Source organism: Periophthalmus magnuspinnatus, chromosome 7 (genome assembly GCF_009829125.3).
Source record: "Periophthalmus magnuspinnatus isolate fPerMag1 chromosome 7, fPerMag1.2.pri, whole genome shotgun sequence".
Lineage (NCBI taxonomy): Eukaryota > Metazoa > Chordata > Actinopteri > Gobiiformes > Gobiidae > Periophthalmus > Periophthalmus magnuspinnatus.
The window spans coordinates 8,540,837-8,560,100 of NC_047132.1; the positions used below are offsets into that span (position 1 = coordinate 8,540,837).

At 39.1% G+C, this 19,264-nt stretch overlaps 1 protein-coding gene across 2 annotated transcripts in view; it reads right to left on the minus strand.

The window, feature by feature from the left end:
• The window catches only part of magi3a (membrane associated guanylate kinase, WW and PDZ domain containing 3a), a 118,311-nt gene that overhangs the window by 10,577 nt on the left and 88,470 nt on the right, over window positions 1-19,264 (minus strand). The window contains exons 9-16 of one of the 2 annotated variants that reach the window (XM_055223344.1): window positions 15,970-16,173; window positions 13,026-13,256; window positions 12,347-12,730; window positions 9,081-9,112; window positions 7,085-7,418; window positions 5,561-5,655; window positions 4,367-4,559; window positions 833-1,045 (exon numbers count right to left, since the gene is read on the minus strand). In XM_055223344.1, the coding sequence (XP_055079319.1) occupies window positions 833-1,045; window positions 4,367-4,559; window positions 5,561-5,655; window positions 7,085-7,418; window positions 9,081-9,112; window positions 12,347-12,730; window positions 13,026-13,256; window positions 15,970-16,173 (1,686 nt within the window). Of the gene's footprint in view, window positions 1-832; window positions 1,046-4,366; window positions 4,560-5,560; window positions 5,656-7,084; window positions 7,419-9,080; window positions 9,113-12,346; window positions 12,731-13,025; window positions 13,257-15,969; window positions 16,177-19,264 lie in introns of both variants that reach the window. The other variant, XM_055223343.1, reaches the window with a different exon arrangement.

Consider the following 19,264-nt stretch of genomic DNA (forward strand, 5'->3'; position numbering starts at 1 on the left):
TCCTGTATCACCACATGATGACATCACAAGGTGGAACTCAGCCTAAACATGCAGGGTTTGTGTGTTAATTATGTGTGAATGAAACAACATAATAACACACATAACAACTCAGAAAAAGGCGTAATATGGGTTCTCCAAGTCTTAAATCTACTCTAAAAAAAACAATCTTTTACTGACAGAGAACTGGCTGTAGATCTCTCGACTAAAAAGACCCAAGTTGATTATTAGAAATGGCTGAATCTCCATCTCAGTTTAAATTTAAATTCAAATTAATTGCACTGGGCCATTTTAATTTCAAACTGCATAAAAGAAGTTACTGAACAGGGGGTGGTTTGATCCCGATTAGGGCTGCAAAATTAATCACAATAGAATCAGTGAATGAATAATGCATGTGTACGGCGCATCTTCACTCGTCATGCTGATTTATTTAACCTTTATTTATCCAGGTAGGGCGATTAAAAACAATTCACTAATTAGGTTTCAGAAATCTTGTAAGTTTTACCCTGCTCCAATTTCCTATACACATGTCCATTGGTTATGCACATGCAAGATGATATAACAAGGACATAAACAAAAGTAAGAAAAGGTTACACAAAACAGTCGAGATGTTTTGAGTTTTAGTGTATTAACTCCTCCTTGCAGGTAGATATAAGGCAGTGTCCACCAATGATCTGACCAGAACTGAAAATGAGCAGCGAAACGTCGTCACTTATACGTTTCGCCCAGTTGACACATTCAATTTTTATTTTCCGATGGGTCAGACCTGGACGACTGAGGGATTACACCAGATATTTACAAAACACAGTAAAACAGTTGTCATAAAGTCCCTTACCTCCAGGGGGCGGCTTGTTCTTGGAGGTCAGGATGACAAACCCGAAGCCCTCGTGGTCTTTGCGGGTCAGGTTCACGTCGAAGCTCTCAGAACGTCCGGGGGGGGATGCCACGTTGGACACATCCACACGAGGGACCACCGGAGAACTGCTGACAAGAGCAGAGGCCACGCGCTGGGGCTGGGGGGCGCCACTGTCCTCCTCTGCTGATCCATCTGAGAGCAGAGGGCAGATGGTGTAAGTCATTGATTGTATTTTTTACATTTTTATGAACTTTTAAGGTAAATAAGTCAATTGAAAAAGGTGGAAATGAGCACTGCCCTGACAAACAGATTCATTTATCACTAATTACTGCAAGACAATATACTCTAATATAAAAAAGGGATTATTCAGGATTAGTCTAGATTTTGGAATGAATCATAACATAGATTTTAATGTCACAAGTACAAACAGTAAGGACAATCCAAAGAATACTGTAACATTTATCCAACAGTAATGTAACCAAGCTCAAACTCAACTTTTATGTTACAAAAAAATACAAATTTGGTTGAATAAAAATGCATATAGTTCCAAATCAGAGTTAAGTAGTAAGGTAATTATAATTTTGGGAGAGGATTGGGAACAAATAAGTGCTTATCAATGGAAAACCACCAGACTATGGATGGAAGAACATAATAAGATTTTTCCTGATCCTGGCGCTGAGAAAGTCTGTAGATACAAAGTGTTGGAGATCCTGTGGTGCTGATAAAGTTTTGAAATTTTGTATCTGGGAAATATCTTTCTAAAACCAAATGTAGAAACCCATAGAAGATTGATGTCTGATTTCTGCAATGTGATCCAGCCAGTGTTGTTGCAATACATCAAACCCCCAAGTCATTTGATGTATTGAATTTAAAAAGAAATAAAGATATGCTGTTGGCGAGGAAAAAGACAATCACCAGGAGCTGGCAAACAGATCTAGTGCTCAAGGTGGAAGAATGAGTAGATCCTATGGTCAGTATCTATAATATGGACGAAGTGACTGCATCTGTTGGCTTCAGTAAGGTTTTTTAAGGGTGGCTACAAAGCATAAGACAATATAGATCAGACTTTGTGTAGGGTTATTTGCAGATGTCTTGAACTTTTTCTTTTCTTGTTGCTGCTTTGTGCGAGTGCAAAGTGAATAATATGAGCGCCCTGGGGAGAGGGGAATTGGAGGATCCTTTACACCCTGGTTTGATGCTACAATGTTTTTTGTTTTGTTTTTTAATATATTTTATAATATCTTGTATGGATAGAACTGCTGTATTGAAGATGGGCGTTCTGGGACCAATGGCCTTATAAATGTTACTGTATTCTGTAAAAGAGTATCTTTTGAGATCTGAATATAATATATATCTTTCTACTCCAATATATTTTTGAACAGGACTGAAAAGTAAAAAGTACTTTTCATATGATTTGAGGGGTTATTTTTACCAATGTTTGAGGTAAAGTTTCGTAAGAAAAAAAAAGACATTGATTTGTATCGTTTCTGTTGATCAAAATATGTATAATTTTTTTAAACAATATCATTACATTTACACTTTAACAAATGAACAACTGTTGTGTGAAATATTTTTTACTTTTAAAGCACATTTTAAAATGGGTCCTTAAATACTTTTACTTAAATATATTTTTCATGTGATACTTTTACTTTTTGCCTGTGTCTGTACTTTTATTTAAGTTACAATATTGAGTACTTCACCACCACTGAAAATAGTAATGTTTTCTTCATACAATCGTGACGTAACTGATATCACAACATCTCTACCCGATGTTTCAAGTCCATAATGGAGCCACAGAATTTTGGGAATTAATACGATTTGTCTGATGAGCAATGCAAATTCAATAGTTTTCAGACGTCTAAACTACAGGGTTGGCTGGATTTATACAGAATATTTTGTTGTTTTGAGAGGAAATGCTGTTACTTCAATAATTTTCGATTTGCTTATTAAATCTTACTGCAACTCAAGTTCATGATTTATTTCAACAAGAAAAACAAGCTGTACTATCTCAGCTTTTTCCGATACAACACCGCCCGCATAACTCATTGTTTCAGTTGTCCCTCTTTGCCTTTGTCTCTCTTCATCCTGTTTGTTGAGTTATTTGAGTGAGTATCATTTTTGTCATTTTGCATCTGGGAAATCTCTTTCTAAAACCAAATGTAAAAACCCATAGAAGATTGATGTCTGATTTCTGCAATGTGATCCAGCCAGTGTTGTTGCAATACATCAAACCCCCAAGTCATTTCAAAAGTGCTTGTATCGTTCTATGGACCATTTATTTATTTGTGGGAGTAAACAAGACTGAATGCTGCTATTGCTTTGTGCTGTTTTTCTATATCTAATCTATGTCCTTCATGCCCTTGCACCCAATTCCAAAAATGCAGGAATGAGAAATGCATTTCCAAGATGTTTTTTGGGGGAATCCATCTACTTCGCCTGAGCGTCCAAAGTCAATTTAAGCGGAACTTTATTTATTTAAGCACAAGACGCTCATCCAGAACAAATTTAAAGGATTAGCTGGAGAATCGCAGATCAAAGCTCGGCTCAGAAGGTTTCCGTTTGCATACTAATCCAGACAATGGCTGCAAAATTAAGTTTTAAAGTTCTTTTTGGTACATTTTAGAGAGTCTTAGGGACTCCTGGTGTAGAAAGACGCATACGCAGAGGTCTGTTATCCGTAGTGCCGTCAAACTGTTGTGATAAGTTTGATTATTATCTGAGCCAATGAAATAAAGAGCAAACAAAACATCCTAAAAGCATTTCGTTCTTATTTTTATTGTCTGTCTTTTCTATGCATTTTCTAAGTAATGTTTTATTTATTTATATTTGTTTTTTCCAATACTAGTTGTAGTTGTACATTTTATTCTCATTAATGCATAAATTCCTTTGCTATATATATTACATTTCTTGCCTGACAATCCAAAAAATTCCTCTATCCAACGATATCCCTCTGTTTATTTTTTTTTTATATTGATATCAGTCTGGTCTCTGTGCCCTCCATTGCGTCTCAAGCTCGACCAACGTGATGCAATCAGATTGTTTTTTTTCAGTGACGAAGGATCTCATTGGTCACTCATGATTTACAAATCTAATTTATCTTACCTCAGAGTTTAATGTTTCGCTCACTGATTCTGCAGAAATACACATGTTTTTCAGCCCCGTGCTATATTTTTTCTTTATTTTTATCCGATATGGACAGACCGTGCATGTCCCTGATTGGCTATTGCACCTGTCAATCATGCTCATCTGAACTCAGAGATTCACCGCAGTGCAGACTCACATCTTTGTATAGTATATAGTAAGTGTGTATTATTAAATTTAACCATTGTGAAATAGTTAGACAGTTAAAAAGCATCATATTGTTGTTGAGTCCTTGGTCAATGTTGTGGTTTAATTGTAAAGTTCCAACTGACCATAGGCTGACCATTTTTGTCAGGGTTGCATCTACCTTCTCAGCAGTTCATAAAACCATTCATCTTCAAAAGTGCACCAAACTGCCTTTGTTTGTCTCACCCGCGTGCACCAGCTTCCTGCGCACAGTTAGCATGACTTGTCCGTTGCGCGCTGCGTTGGTCATCAGCTCCAGGACCTGTTTATGGGACTTTCCTTTGACTGGGACCCCGTCTATGCACAGCAGCTCGTCACCCGCTCGAAGACGCCCATCCTTCTCTGCAGCACCCAAGGGAACAATCGCACCGATGTACACCTAAGAAGATATAAAGAGAGAGAGAGTGAGGAGGGACAGGGCAGAGGAGGATAATATGGAACATCTATGAACGTGAGTAGACTGTCTGGCATAATATATATAGGAAGTACATCGTGTTATAGCCTCACTTTCATGAATTTCATTATTTTATATTAAAACTCATTACAAATATGCATTAGTTTTATATAGTGTTTTTCCAGACCCTGATCGACATTATTCATTCACTCCATTTCTATAGCCAATAGCCACAGCTTCCCTGGGGCAGACTGACTCAAGCATCAGAGCATCAGCTCTAACCACATTCATGCATAAGGTGAAGTGTCTTGCCTAAGGACATGACAGAATACATTGGCATTGAACCGTAAAGTAAAAAAAATATTTAACTGCAGGGGTTAAAATGCATCGCTTAACTTTTCTGGTGGAGGATATGACAGCGGTTCGTCTCCATGGAGATGTTATTATACTTTGACTGGAAAGTTCCATGTGGAATTAAATTAATCTATCATACATTATTTCAATTACACATGCTTTTGTTTCATATACCTTGAAAAACATGCATTCTTAGTGTGAACGGGGTTGTCTCTCCACAGATCTGGACTGTAACTGTGCATACTATGGAACATTTTAGACAAAGCATCCCCATGGAGACAAGCAGGTGGCTGACCTTCTAACTGAAAAATTACTTTGTGCACCTTGAACTGACAGATTGTAGCTGAATGGAGATAAATAGGATAAATGCCATATTGTGCAGAATTCCAGGCAAAGCAATAACATCTCCATGGAGACAAGCAGATGCCAGACCCTCCACCAAAAACGCACTGCAACTTAAAAATACATTGTAGTCCTGAAATTTGTCATGTATTTTTAAATCCGTTTTAAGATTGTGCACATATAGAAGCATGTCTGTTTGAATATTAAGTGAACATTCTGTGTATAAACGTTATATAAAGTATTGCTCAGTTTTCCTCTGGTGCAGTGCTAATTGTGAGCGTGTCTCATACCGGCTGCTCTGGGCCCTCCCCTCCCAGCACTCTGAAGCCAAAGCCCGACTCCTGGTTCCTTTTGATGAAAACATCCAAGTCCTTTGTGTTTGGAGCTGCAGAAATGACACAAATAGAAATGTGCTTATTTTAAACTTCTACGATAGGCAGCATCAGAGACAGTAGGCATTGTTAGCAAGAGTTTACATTCATTTTCATATTGTGAAGAAATAATGAGCCTAGAAGCTATTATTAGAGTAGCTGTGAAATAGGCAAAACAAAAACGCAGTACAAACATGAGCGACATATGGAAAAAATAACCACCAAAAACAAAGACAACTGCATAGCATACGGTGCGACACAGTTCATAAAGCTTATACCATCAAAAAAACAGATATAAATGAGTGCAATGGGAGAGGCTGTACCCCAGTAACACCATTTAGATGAAATAATATCAGATAAAACTAGCCATCTATGCTAGACACAACACTATTAGCTTCTCAAATATTGTATCACCACAGAACATACCTGGCTTTTGAAGTACTCCCTAATGTAAAATATAAGCTGCGCCCAAATCAGGACTTAAACATGAAACTATTTCTGAATTAGGACTAAACTTGGACTATAACAGGGTTTGCAGGTCTAAAAGTGGATTATTCCAGGACTACATCACATATAAACCAGGTCTAAAATTGCAAAAAAAAAAAAAAAAAAAAAAATTCCAGAAGGCCATAATCCACCAGAAGTACATGCACCACAGTTTGACAACCAGCGCATTAAACTATCAGTATTTCTTTATTTGTCATTTGAAAAAGGATTAGACATTGAGAAGTTTTGAACAGTTTTATTCTGTGCAAAACAAAACTATTATTATGTGATCAAAAATCTGACGGTTGTGCAGAGAATTTCTAAAAATAAGTCTTATCACCTTTTTGCAGTGGTGGATGCAGTACTCAGTTTTGTTACTTCAGTAAAAGTACTGATACAGAGGCAGTTACTGAAGTAAAAGTAAAAATATCACATGAAAAAGTAAAAGTATTTAAGTACCCATTTAAAAGTATTCCACACAAGTGTTAAATGTAGTGATACTGATTAAAAATGATACAAATTTGGCCAACAGCAGCAATACAAATCAATTTCTTAGTTATTCTTACAAATTTTGTGCATTTATTTTTGTTTGCTTAAAGCTGAACCTTGAACTCAAAAACTTTAGACAGGATGTTATCACGAATATGGTCAAAATAACCTCTCAAAATAATAAATCATATTTTGCTTTCAGTCCAGTTGTAGTGGAGTAGAAAGAACAGATACCTGCTCTCAAATGTAGTGAAGTAAAAATATCTACTGTACAATTTACTCAAATAAAGCACAGGAATCTAAAAAATTGACTTAAGTACAGCATATTACTATTTGTACTTGATTATGTTCCACTAGTGCCTTTTTGGATCTTAAACAACAGATTAAACAGACCTTTCTTGTGAATCGACTACATACGCTGAAAAGAAATGTACAACTTAAACGAGAATAGTTGAGAGGTCCACTCACGTTTGCTGTCCAGTAGGGCTCTGGACTTGAGGTAGAGCTCGGAGGCGTCTGGTTTGGGGGAGGTGGATCGTAGGTTGTTCACTGGGACCTGTATGGGGACGGGGGGCACCTCTGTGTGGTTTATATTCTCCGAGCTGTTGGTCACCTCCTGCTTTTGCATATGCTGCACCTGCTGTACGGGCTGGGCCACCGGCAGAACCGTGGGGTGGGGGGTGCTATGGGGGGTGTTATGAGTGTTAGGGTGGGGGTTAGCGTGGGGGTTAGGGTGGGATCCAGAGTAGTTGGACTGTGGGAGAGACGTCTGCGATGTGGACTGGGACATCGGAGCAGTGATCTGTAGCAGGAAAAAAATGATAAAGTTAATTTCTACTATTTCAGCTTGATTACAGGAAAGGTTTGATACTATACTAATTATATATACTAAATATATTTCAAAACAAAACGTATAATTTAAAATACTGTTTTTTTCATACAACATAATATAATTTCCATCTCAATATAACAGTAGTACAAACTCTGATACAGATCATTATAAAACTGAAACTTGTTGAAAAGCTCCAACAGCCATAGCACACAACATTGTCCTATTTCTACACATTCTTCAGTATTGATACTTGTTCAAATGAGTATTTTCGATACTAGTTTGTTTTTAGCATGCATTATATACAGCTACATTTTTTAAATACAGTATTTTCTAACCCCTCTACTGTTGTGTTTATTTTTTTATCACAAGAAAGCCTCACTCAACTATTTTTATGCCTTATATACATAATTAATGCTTATTTTTATTTATTTATTTCAGTACTGTGGCAGTGTTCATTGTGATTCTGTGTTTTCAAAGCTGTTCCTGTCTCTTTTGTGGTAAAGGGTCAAAAACACATATAGAGAATACCTTACAGTTTATTATACAAAATTATGCAAGACCAGTCATTTTGTTGCTTTTCAAAATGTATAAGACTCTCTGTTAAGTACAGTGGTCGTGCTTTTTGTAATATTACATAAACCTGACAGTCTTTTTATAGTTTTGTGACATTTACAGTGTCCCACTCATGAGTCACACTGTCAAAGTCTTGCAAATCTGTAGCTTTAGTTATTAGGAAACATGTGTTTGTTATTACTAATTTGGCAAAGTTTTTAATAAAGAAAGTCTATTGAGCACAGCCAAGCGCCCAAATAATCTTTTAGTGGAGACATTGAAAGCCCCTGTGACTAAGCCTGTCTCTGGTGCAGTGAAGTAATACAAGAACAAGCTGTTGAACAAGCCGTGTCATCTTAAACGGCTGCGCCAAGAAAATGAACTGCTAAACATGCAGGCAGGGCTTAATGGGGGTACGCGCGGGTGATACGGGCAAAAATCATATCTTTATATATTTCTGGACCATCCCCATGACGATATTAAAACATATTAAAGTGCTAAAACATGCTGTAAATGTCCTGGTTGAGGTTTGAGTATTAGACAAATACGAGGGCACTGTACAATTAACTAACTACAAAAGTGCAGACATGTCATGTTACACCATTATTTGAAGATTACACTGCAGGTTTGTTTTATTTTGTCTCCATGGAAATATCATTTCTTCCCCTGGAATGTTCCACAGTCTGGTTTTAAACGGTCTTGCATCAATTTCATTACAAGGATTTTCACAGCTAGAAAGACCTTGAAAAACACACATTCTCACTTGACTTGGTTGACCTGCTTGTCTCCGTGGAGATCGATTCGTTTACTGACATAGTAGGGAGGAATATTTCAAGAAAGACGATAATATCTCCGTGTAGATGAGCAGGTGGTCACTAGATAAGTTACAGAGTGCATCTTTAAATCAGTTCTTTTTGCAGCTGTTTATACTGAGTGGACTATAAATTAATATTGCATAGCTCTAAATAATAATATATAGAGATTTTAAAATGTTGCCACATTTCTAAACAAAAACTGAGAAAGCAAAAATGTAAAAATAAAACATAAATAGCAGGATGCAAAAAGAAAAGTATTGCTTACCGGTTTTAGAGACTTCACTGGAGAGGTCTGACCTGTTGGAATAGAAAAGAGAAATTATTATTATCATTAGTAATCTAACCAGGACTAGAACAAAACCAAATCAAGTCTACATCAGGACTAAACTAGGCTCAAAACACCAGGACAAGCGGAGTTGTGACATAGCTTTACCAGTAGGGGGCAGTACAGACTAATTTACAGTGCTTAAATTCTGACTAGCACCAGAGATCAGTGAGAAAAACAGACTTGACCCTAAGCCACAAGAAAACATGCACTTCTGTCAGCAAACCAAGCCAAATGTTTGTTATTCTTTAGAAATACGTCAATCCCTCACCTCTCATCTCTCCTCAACTCTCAATGTTACTTTTTAATGGAATAAGAGTCCATATTGTTTTGAATGAGGTTTACCACAGGATTCCGGGAGATTTGATTAATCTATTGTAAATGCCATTGGCGGTGAGAGAAATGCCATTGACAGCGCATGTTTCTGTCGTTCCAGACTGAAATAATTCAAACTAAAACAACAAGCACAGACTGATAATGTGTACACGCCATCATTTAATATGACATTTAGACAGGAAGGTACTTTAAAGGTCCTATGGCAATTATGCATTTTTCAAACTTTTTCAACTACTTTGAGCCTGTAGTATAACTTGAAGTAATATGTATCATTAAGTCTAACTTGGCCTGAAAATAGATTATATGAAATGGCAAAAGTGGTCAGCGAGACTGCTTGCGCTAGCGTACTAAAATTGAACTTGTAAACTTTGTAAGAAGCTAAAAACTGGGATATCTATTGTTGACTTTGCTAAACTACGAAGTGGAGCTGATTTGAGCGCTGGTAAATGAACAGGGACTTTAAAAAACACGGAGGAGCTTCAAGCAATACACCACGCTGGCACAGACACGCTGAAACAGTAAGGTGAAAGATCAGTTTAAAGCCGCAGTATGCAACTTTTCTAGTGGAGGGTCTGCCACCTGCTTGTCTCCATGGAGATGTTATTGCTTTGCTGAGAAGGTTACACAGTAGAGTAGGGCAATCATCTTCTACAACCTATTTTCATGGTGACAAGCAAGTGACGGCAACAAGTCAAGTTACAGGTCAGATCTATGAAAAGGCGACCCCGCTCACAGTAGGAACGCAGGTCTGTGTAAAACCTCAGTCGTCCAGGTCTGATCCATAGCAAAAAGCCGACGTTAAATCTGTCATCTGCGTGTTTTTGATGTATTTTTGAGCAATAAAAACGTACGTAAAATAGTTCAATAAAACATTCCAAGCAAAACATTTCCTTCTTACTAATCTGTGTCAAAACATTTCCCCTTTTCTAATCTACGTCAAAACATTTCCCCTTTACTAATCTATGTCAGCACGTTATAATCCTTGAAACTCCACCAGAAAAGTTACGCAATGCACCTTTAACATAATCCACGCCCTTTAACCTAATCTTGAAACCACCTGAGGGGAACTCGGGGCAACTCGTCTAGCGCAACAAATGCCTGAATCACATTTATCCCGAGCCGAGCACATGAGCCTAGAACATAAAAGACATAGAGATTCGCCCACACGCTTAGGCAGTTAGCTCACTGAGGATGAGAGCCCCGGGAGCTCGGAGCACAGCTGACTGCATCTGAATGTGGGAGATGTGAAACCAGGGCTGGTGCAGTGCAGTAAAGTCAAAGGGAAGGAAGCCACGCGAAGGCCACAATTATCCCCTATTCTCCTGTCCTTCGACGCCCTCCTTCTGTAAAGCGCGTACGACAGGTTTTCATGTTTTTCTAATTAAGACTTGGTTTGGTGGGGTAGGATGTGTGATAAATATTTATCATAGTTTTACATCAGTTAAAAGGACGTTTGTGGGAAAAAGTTGAAAAGAGAAGGACAAAAACACAGGAAGTGAGTGAATTCTAAAAGAGAATACCTTTACCTATATCAGGAATGCCAAAATTTCCATCCAAAATCCAGGGACGATTGACACACAATTCAGTTTAAACATTCAATAAAAAATATAAAGGTGTTGTCTTTTACTTTTATTGGTCTAATCATAACTATTGTGTAATTTTGGCACTTGTTAACATCATGGTTGCTTGTTAATAGGTAGTAAAATAATACATTGCACCAAAAAAACAAACAAACAAACATAAACTGCACACTAGTTATGATTAGACTAATAAAAATAATTACATGTAAGTTTAAACTCAAATGTTCTGTGTTGTTGACATACTTGGTGCAGGTATTCTGTTTAAGCACTTACAGCTCTCACCAAAGCCAGTAATAATTCTAAAAACATGAAAACCTGCCATATGCACTTTAATCTGAGACTGACTCATCCTCTGACTGTCCCTCTTTGGGAAAGCGCATGCTGAGAGACAGAGTTACTGTGGAGCCGAGTGTGAAATTGCTTTATTTAACATTGGGAAGACCTGTGTGTCTGAGTGCGATGTCATTCTTTTATCCTGGTTAATTTCATACATCGTTTTCATTACGCCATGTGAAGAGAGGTAATCTGCTCAGTGTAAATATCAGACTAAATGATGTAGACTCTTAATCATCCAGGTGTGATTCAGGAAAAAAAGGACAGGTTTTTATTTCAAAGTCATTATTTTTACACCTGTGTTTCTAATAAGGCATTATAGACACTGGACTCCAAACTGTCCCACATGACCAGAGGTGGGGAGTAATAGTAGATACAATTGAGTAACTTTTTAAAGAAATTTTGTACTACATACATATAGACTATTAAAACTTTATGTTTACAATATTAAATCATTTGAACATTTATGTTCAAATCAACATTTGTTGACTTAGTTTTTCTCATTTTTGTGGTCTGTCCTTTCAAAATACCAGAATTTGTGCATCACTTAAGGTCTTGCCTGTTAATTACATTAACACATTTTAAATCAGATGTTAGATCCGCACAATTACTCTTTATTGTCCTTCTTTGTAATTAGATTGGCCGACCCAGCCCTGTTGTATTTTCACATATCACCACTAGATGATATCTACATTACTGCTGTCTGACAGTGTGCCAGCTTTGGCCTCACAGGAGTAGAGCTAAGAGCACAGGTGAGTCTGAACAAAGGCAGGTGAGGGGAGGGAGAACAGGTCTCACACCTGCCCTCTACTGGTGAAAAATTTAATTAATTTCCAAGTGGTAGCTTTAAGCTTTAATTTATTCTTATTTGTAATAGTCGTGATAATGATGTAGGCGACTCTAACCTCCTCTGCAAGTGACAGTAGATGTAGAGACAGCAGACTTGGTAAATCTTACCCCCTCGGAGCACCAGCACATGCACCTCGCTGCCCACAGGGAGGTCCTTCAGGATGTCGACCACTTGAGAGTGGCTGAGGGTCTGTACGTTCTGTCTGTTTATCTCCTTTATCACGTCTCCCTTCAGCAGCCCGCGGCACCACTGCGCGTCCAGGATCATCTTCACCTTCTGACCCAAGGGGCAGTCTGCAATGGCAAAACCGAAACCTCCAGGGCCTTTGACCAGGGGCACACTGACAAGCTCGGGCTGCAGCAGCGTGGGGTCTGGGCCATCACTGTGGGGAGGGGCGTGGTGATGCGTGTGGTGGTGGTGGTGGCGCCCTCCGTTGGTCATGGGGGGCACAGTAGCAGATTGCCTGGACAGTGTTGCTCCGTCGGTTAGGCCTGTCACAATAACACATTTTGAAGTGTGACTTATATTATACATACTTGGCTTTAATCCTTTTTTAAACATGCTTTGGGGATATGTATTTCACATTTTCTAATTTAAAATAAAGTCTGCTTCGAGACTTTATACTTTATAAACTTCACCTGTGTTTCCAATGAGGCATTTAAGCGTTGAAGCTCTCTCTGCTGTCAGTAATGGGTACTAACATTTAGAAAGTAGTTTGTTGTGGTTTATGGACTTAAAAACTGAGCTGGATAAGTCTGGCGTTTTATCTATCCAAAACTGGCCTACCATCAGTGGTGTTGTAGTCCTGGGGGGTGGAGCTCGGCGAGGGGGATGGCTCTTTGGATGCGAGCTGCCCGGTTGCGTCCTCACTGGTGCTGGTGTCCTCAGGCAGAGGGTAGCCCCGGCACAGAACCATGTCCACGTACTGGTTTATGGGGATGGACTGGAACATCTGCACCACATCTGCATGAGTCTTTCCCAAAACACACAGCCCATTGATGTCCACAATCACATCACCTGCAAAAGGCAAGAAAAAAATCACTTAGTTTAGTTTGTTTATTTATTTGAATGGGACAGCATGTATTAATGGACAGCACAATGCGTAAATACAATGGATTTAGCTCAGAGCTTGTTTCCATCCGATTACCCAATAACCCTGTACAGTGCATCCAGGCAAGACAATTCATACACAAAGGCTTTAGAGAATAAGAAAGACATTAAAATCACAATACAACAAATCAAAACATAAATAATCATCATAAAATTAAAACATTAAAAGAGGAGAGCAGAATAAAACTCTTTCAGTCACATGCACAGCTAAACAGAACAGTTTTGAGTCTGGATTTAAACATTTTCAAAGTAGAGGCCTGTCTCACTTCTTCCTCTTTCTTCCAGATTTTAGTTGCATAAAACTGAAACTCTGATTCTCCATGTTTAGTCCTGACTCTGGCACCAGCAGGAGGCCGGTCCCTGAAGTCCTCAGAGTGTGAGATGGTTCATGTGGCTCTAACTTGTGGAGATGTTCTTTGGTGCTGGTCCATGGAGAGACTGGTTCACAAGCAGAGCTGCTTTAAAGTCTATTCTCTGAGCTGCAGGAGCCAGTGCAGAGACCTGAGCACTGGACGCATGTGTGAAGTACTTCCTAGTTCTAGTCAGGACCTGAGCAGCAGTGTGAGTTTAGCTGGAGAAAGTTGTTTTGCATCCACACACTGATCTGTTGGATGCAGCGAGCGAATCCACTGGTTCAAATTCATCTGCTGCAGTGAGACATGAGTGTCATCTGCAGAGTTGTTGTGGTAGGACAGCATGAAGAGTAGTCAAAAGGCCCGATGACTACTGCTTGTCTCCATGGAGACATGTGTTTTATTTAAAAGCCCAACTAGAGATGGATATTGAGAAATAGCTTTGGCTAAAATGTTATACTTGTCCCTATCAAATTAATTTAAACAGGGCTCCAGAGTTCAAAGAATTTGAGCCAAAAATTTTGGCCAATGAGACAAAAAAACCCTTGGGCGCACTAGTGCACCTGACAGTTCCTCATTACATCTCTTCTCCTGTGTCCTCTCTCCTCATAAAAACATGGATTAAATAATATGTAACACACTTGACAACTAAAAGAAAAAAAAATAAAATCACTCGCTCTCCCCTCACCTCTGACCAGAACGCTAAAGCCAGTCCCAGATGCTGAAGCATGTGCTCAGGTCACGCTCTGATGCACAGAGCTTTATATGCAGCACAGAGCTATTTGTGAATGAAACACAGTATTTACCTTTAAAGAGCAGCATCAGACTTGTAGATCCTTCACACTGTGTTTAGTTACTTAAATGAGGCGACCGGTGTGTGAGGAAATAAAACTAGATGTAAAAAGGCATCAAAGATCAACTACTGAAACTGAAAATAAGAGATCTCATTCTGCACATGCTATAGTGAACTGTAAAGATCCTTAAAAGCACAGACCTCTCACTCTGACTGGTTTTTGAGGTCAGTATTTATTTAATAGCTTTTATTAATTAAACTTATAGGCTTAAAACTCATTTCATTTTAGAAAAGGTAAATTTTGAATGTTATTTGATGAAATATACAGCTTTGAATACATGAAACTTTTAATATTTTTTGGTTTACTCTAGTCCAGAAAAGTTACATTGTGCACCTTTAAAATATAAAGTATATTTTTCTTTCACCTACACTCATGTGTGAAATTCATGCAGGGAAAGCAAAAGCAAAATCGTGTCTCTCCCTCTCGAGCTTTCATCTTCTCTCAATAAAGCAGCAGCCCACAGCCTTTGGCCCGGGTCAGATGGCCGTAGATGCCCTGAAATGCTGACGGTGGTTTGGCTCAGAGCCAGATTCAGCCCACCTACACACGATCAATACACTCTCTGTGCACCACTCTGCAGCATCACTCCTCAAATGAGCTCCATATCACACACTAAGGCCAAAAGGAACACGCTACAAGCCTCAAGAATCAGAGTCGCTTTAGTATTAAGTAGTTACAGTCTGCACAATGCTATTATAACCCAATTAAATGAATTACTTTCTGTATAACCAATTCCCTCACTGTCACAGGGAAAGACATTAACATCTGAAAATAATTACACTGTTCAAATGCATCTCTGCACACGGAGCAATCAATATCTGTGTAATGGGAATCCTGACTGTTTCACTGAAATATCGGATCATTTTTTTCAGTATTGATGTACATGTACATGTGCTCCCTCTGTAGGTCCTTTTTGTGAGTTTTAAATATGAATGTTATTTAAACTTTCAATGGAAAACATGATTAGCATGTGAACAATCCTAAAATGTGTATGTTAGTGGGACTTTGCCATGGTTGGTGATGGTAGGTTACACTTTATCACTTCCGCCATCACCATCGACTGAAGCGAGGCAGCCAATATGCAACCAATATACAGCCAATATAAAACCAATATACAGCCAATATGCAGCCAATGTGTGGCCAATCGGACGCATTCATACTAGGCAAGATGGGTGCAGTGTCTTGCCTAAGGACATTTTCCACTAGAGCCACTGCAGCCCCACTTTAGCACCTGCTATTCCCAGCAGTCTCCCATCCAAGCTGATTTTAGCCATACGTTGGGCCTGATATAGTCCGAGGTTTAGATCTGGTGGTGCTCTGAAAGCCAAATATTATCTAAGGTGGAAGTTGGTTTGAAAAGAATCACTGTTTTAGCCCATATAGCAGCACCTCAGTCTCCCGTTTAAATCCTACCTGAGGCGATCTTATTGTCATGCGCTGCGGGTCCATCTGGCAGCACGTTCTTGACCTGTAGAAACTCGTCTGGTCGGTCTCCTCCGATGATGGTGAAGCCGAAGCCCTGGGAGCTCTTCCTCAATGACGTGTGCAGCATGGAGCCCTGCAGCTGAGAGGGGTCCCTGGTGAAGCCCCGCCCCCCCACACGAGGAGGAGATGGCTCTTCTGAAGGAGACAAGACACAGGACACACGAGGTCAATGAGCAAAACTATAACCAGAACTTGTACCTGCAACTTTTAGCCATGAATCAGAGTTTTAGTCGACCAACATATTTATCACTCAAATAATTATTCTTTTGAGATTATAAAGGTTTTATATGGACCACAGCCGAGCAAGACATGAAGTGAATTAGCTGCCTGGAACTTTTGGACTGAATTGTGTTTAATCGGCCTTTTCACATATATGTTGTCCCAAGTAAATCTCGACATATGTCAAAGCAGAGTGACTTTTGCTTCACAGCCATGATTACACAAAGACAGGTAAAACAGTGTCCTGATGGATGGGGACAGAGCCTGCTGAGCCTTCACACATCATGACCAGTCTGAGTCTCTGACAAACTGACAGATTAATTAATGAATTAGTCACAGTATTTATATAGCGCCTTTCATCACATCCAAATTGCTTTAAGTGCATTATTCATTCACTCCATGCTTGGTGGTGGTAAACTACTATTGTAGCCACAGCTGCCCTGGCCCCTTCGAGCACCATCAACACACCACTTTCATGCTAATGCAAAAACATATGATAACAATATTTTAAATACACACACACACAGCATAAATACACACACACATTTCCATTACAATTTCAATGGGCATTTTAAATGTGCATTATACAACTTTTCTGGTGGGGATCCTGCCACCTGTTTGTCTTTATGGAGATGTTATTCATTTTGCAGGAATGTGGCATTAAACTTGTATATCTATCAAGCAGGTGACACGGTTAAAGGTTAGGTCTGTGGAGAGGCAAGCCCTCTCAGTATGAATGTATATTTCATAAGGTTTTTAGAAATAAAAACACCTGTAATTGAATAAATGATAGATAAGTTTAATGCCATACTGTGGAACAGGAAATGAATAACATCTCGATTGAGACAAGCCGATGACTGACCTTCCCCCATCAGAAAAAGTTACATAGTGTACCTTTTAGATATAAGCATTTGCTCAGAGGTTTTCTGACAATATAGTGTGTTACATTTTAGTTGTTTTCTTGCTTTGTTTACTTTCTTTGTGTTAATATCATATCTAATGCATTTGTCTAAACTATTAATGTGCAGATTGGGTATAGTTGGATATCGCAGGATAATTCACCTCATCCTCCTTCCCTGCAGAGACAGAAATTCTGAATGTAAAATCCCAATAAAACGATGTAATTGTAGTCTGAAACAAGCCTGCGTTTATTTGGCCGTCTTTGAGCATGTGGGCACAAGTTGTCAGCTGTGATCACACTCTACTCTGTGAGATAATGTAGTGAGAAAACGATCTTTGGGGTGACGAAAACTGAGAAAAAAAAACTAACAAAAAAAACAGGCCATAAATTTCCATGTGTTTCCATCATAACAGCCCCCCACTGAGCGGAGTCTGACAGCTCGTCACTCAACGCCTCCTAATTACACTGTCACAACACAAATGCAAAGTCAAACAGTTCAAGCTACTCACATACAGCTACAGGCGCTAAGTCTGTTCAACTGTGCATGCTTTAATGACTACTGGGTTTTTGTTTACTTTGATGACTGCTAGAGTCTTTTACAGATGATTTTAAATAATAATAACACATTAGTCTTATATAGCATTTTTCCAGATGCTCAAAGTCACTCTACAGTTTGGCGCATTATCCATTCATGCCACAATCACTGGTGGCAAGTAACTATTGTAACTACCACAGCTGCCCTGAGGTAGACTGACAGAAGTTTACCAATCTGCCAATCTGTGCCATCAGCCCTTCCAACCACCATCAGCACCACTTTCATGCTAGGCAATGTGGGTAAAGTGTCTTGTCTAAAGGACACAACTGGGGCTGTCGCGGTTAAAGAATTTTCCTTGCAGTAACTTTCTGTGCCTCAGCACCACAGTATATACAGTATAAATGTATGCAGTATAACAGCTAGGCTCATAATGATACATGTAAATTGAGGTTGTACTTGAAAAATTGAGATATAAAATAACAGCCGGGCATGAGTGACAGACATGAACATATGAAAGAGCCACTTCTGTTCATTACATGTGGTTTTAGAGACAAGTTATGAGGATATATTGTCATGTTATGTTCTGTTCTAACTCTGTCCTGCACGAGGCTCATGTAGGACGGAGCTTGTGGACACTTGTTGGCTCGGGAGGCAGAGCACAGGTTTGAGTGCTGGGCCATGTGGTTTTAGTGAGACTTAGTGAGTGGATTTGCATTCAAGTCTGCTGCTCCTCCAGTACGTAACGTGTAAAGCCCATACATCCACGGCATGTTTGTGCAAACTTTATCCTCCTGCATTCAAGACATCATTGCTGTTTTCCACTCCCCTCCATACAGACCCACAGCTCTTAAACTGTACGTCCTCAGATCGTTTTTATCTATTTATTTTTTAACAGTGATGAGGTGCGATCTGACCTGGCAACAATCTGAACAGGTGTTTATTAAGATCTCGTCTCAAACATAAACAGTCTACTTTTCCCCACTCACTCGCATTGATCAGCACCTGTCATGATTTGTGTGATTGACAGGTGGGTTTAACCAATCAGGGTGAAGTATGAACTTGCAGAAGATGAATGTAATGTTCACTAATTCTGGACAACTTGGTATAGATGGAACATGGAAAAAAATAAGTAAATAAATACAAAAATGCTGCATTTTGTTGCAGAAAATTGCTATCTCACACCGCTCCTGATTACAGAACTTTGCCCTTTATAGACGTGCTATGTTATGGTACGTTAACTAGCATAGAGAGATCAGGATCTTGCTTAACAGTCTTTTCACTGTGCTGGTAAATCCATACTGAAATACACTTGACATTTTATAGGTAAAGTTTTCATTGCAAATTTCCTCCACTCTGCCTAGACGAAGTTTAAATGGGGCAACTTTATAGAGGCTGAGAGAAGAATTATACTAGACAGGGCTTGTGTGTGCGTGAAAAAGGACAAGATAAGAGCGACAAGACAGAAAGACAGGCAGAGCAAGAGAGTTCGACTTGACAGAAAGAGGAGAATTCTAACTACATGGCGTCTCCAAGGCTCTGAACTGTGAGCAGTGTTTCACAACTATACA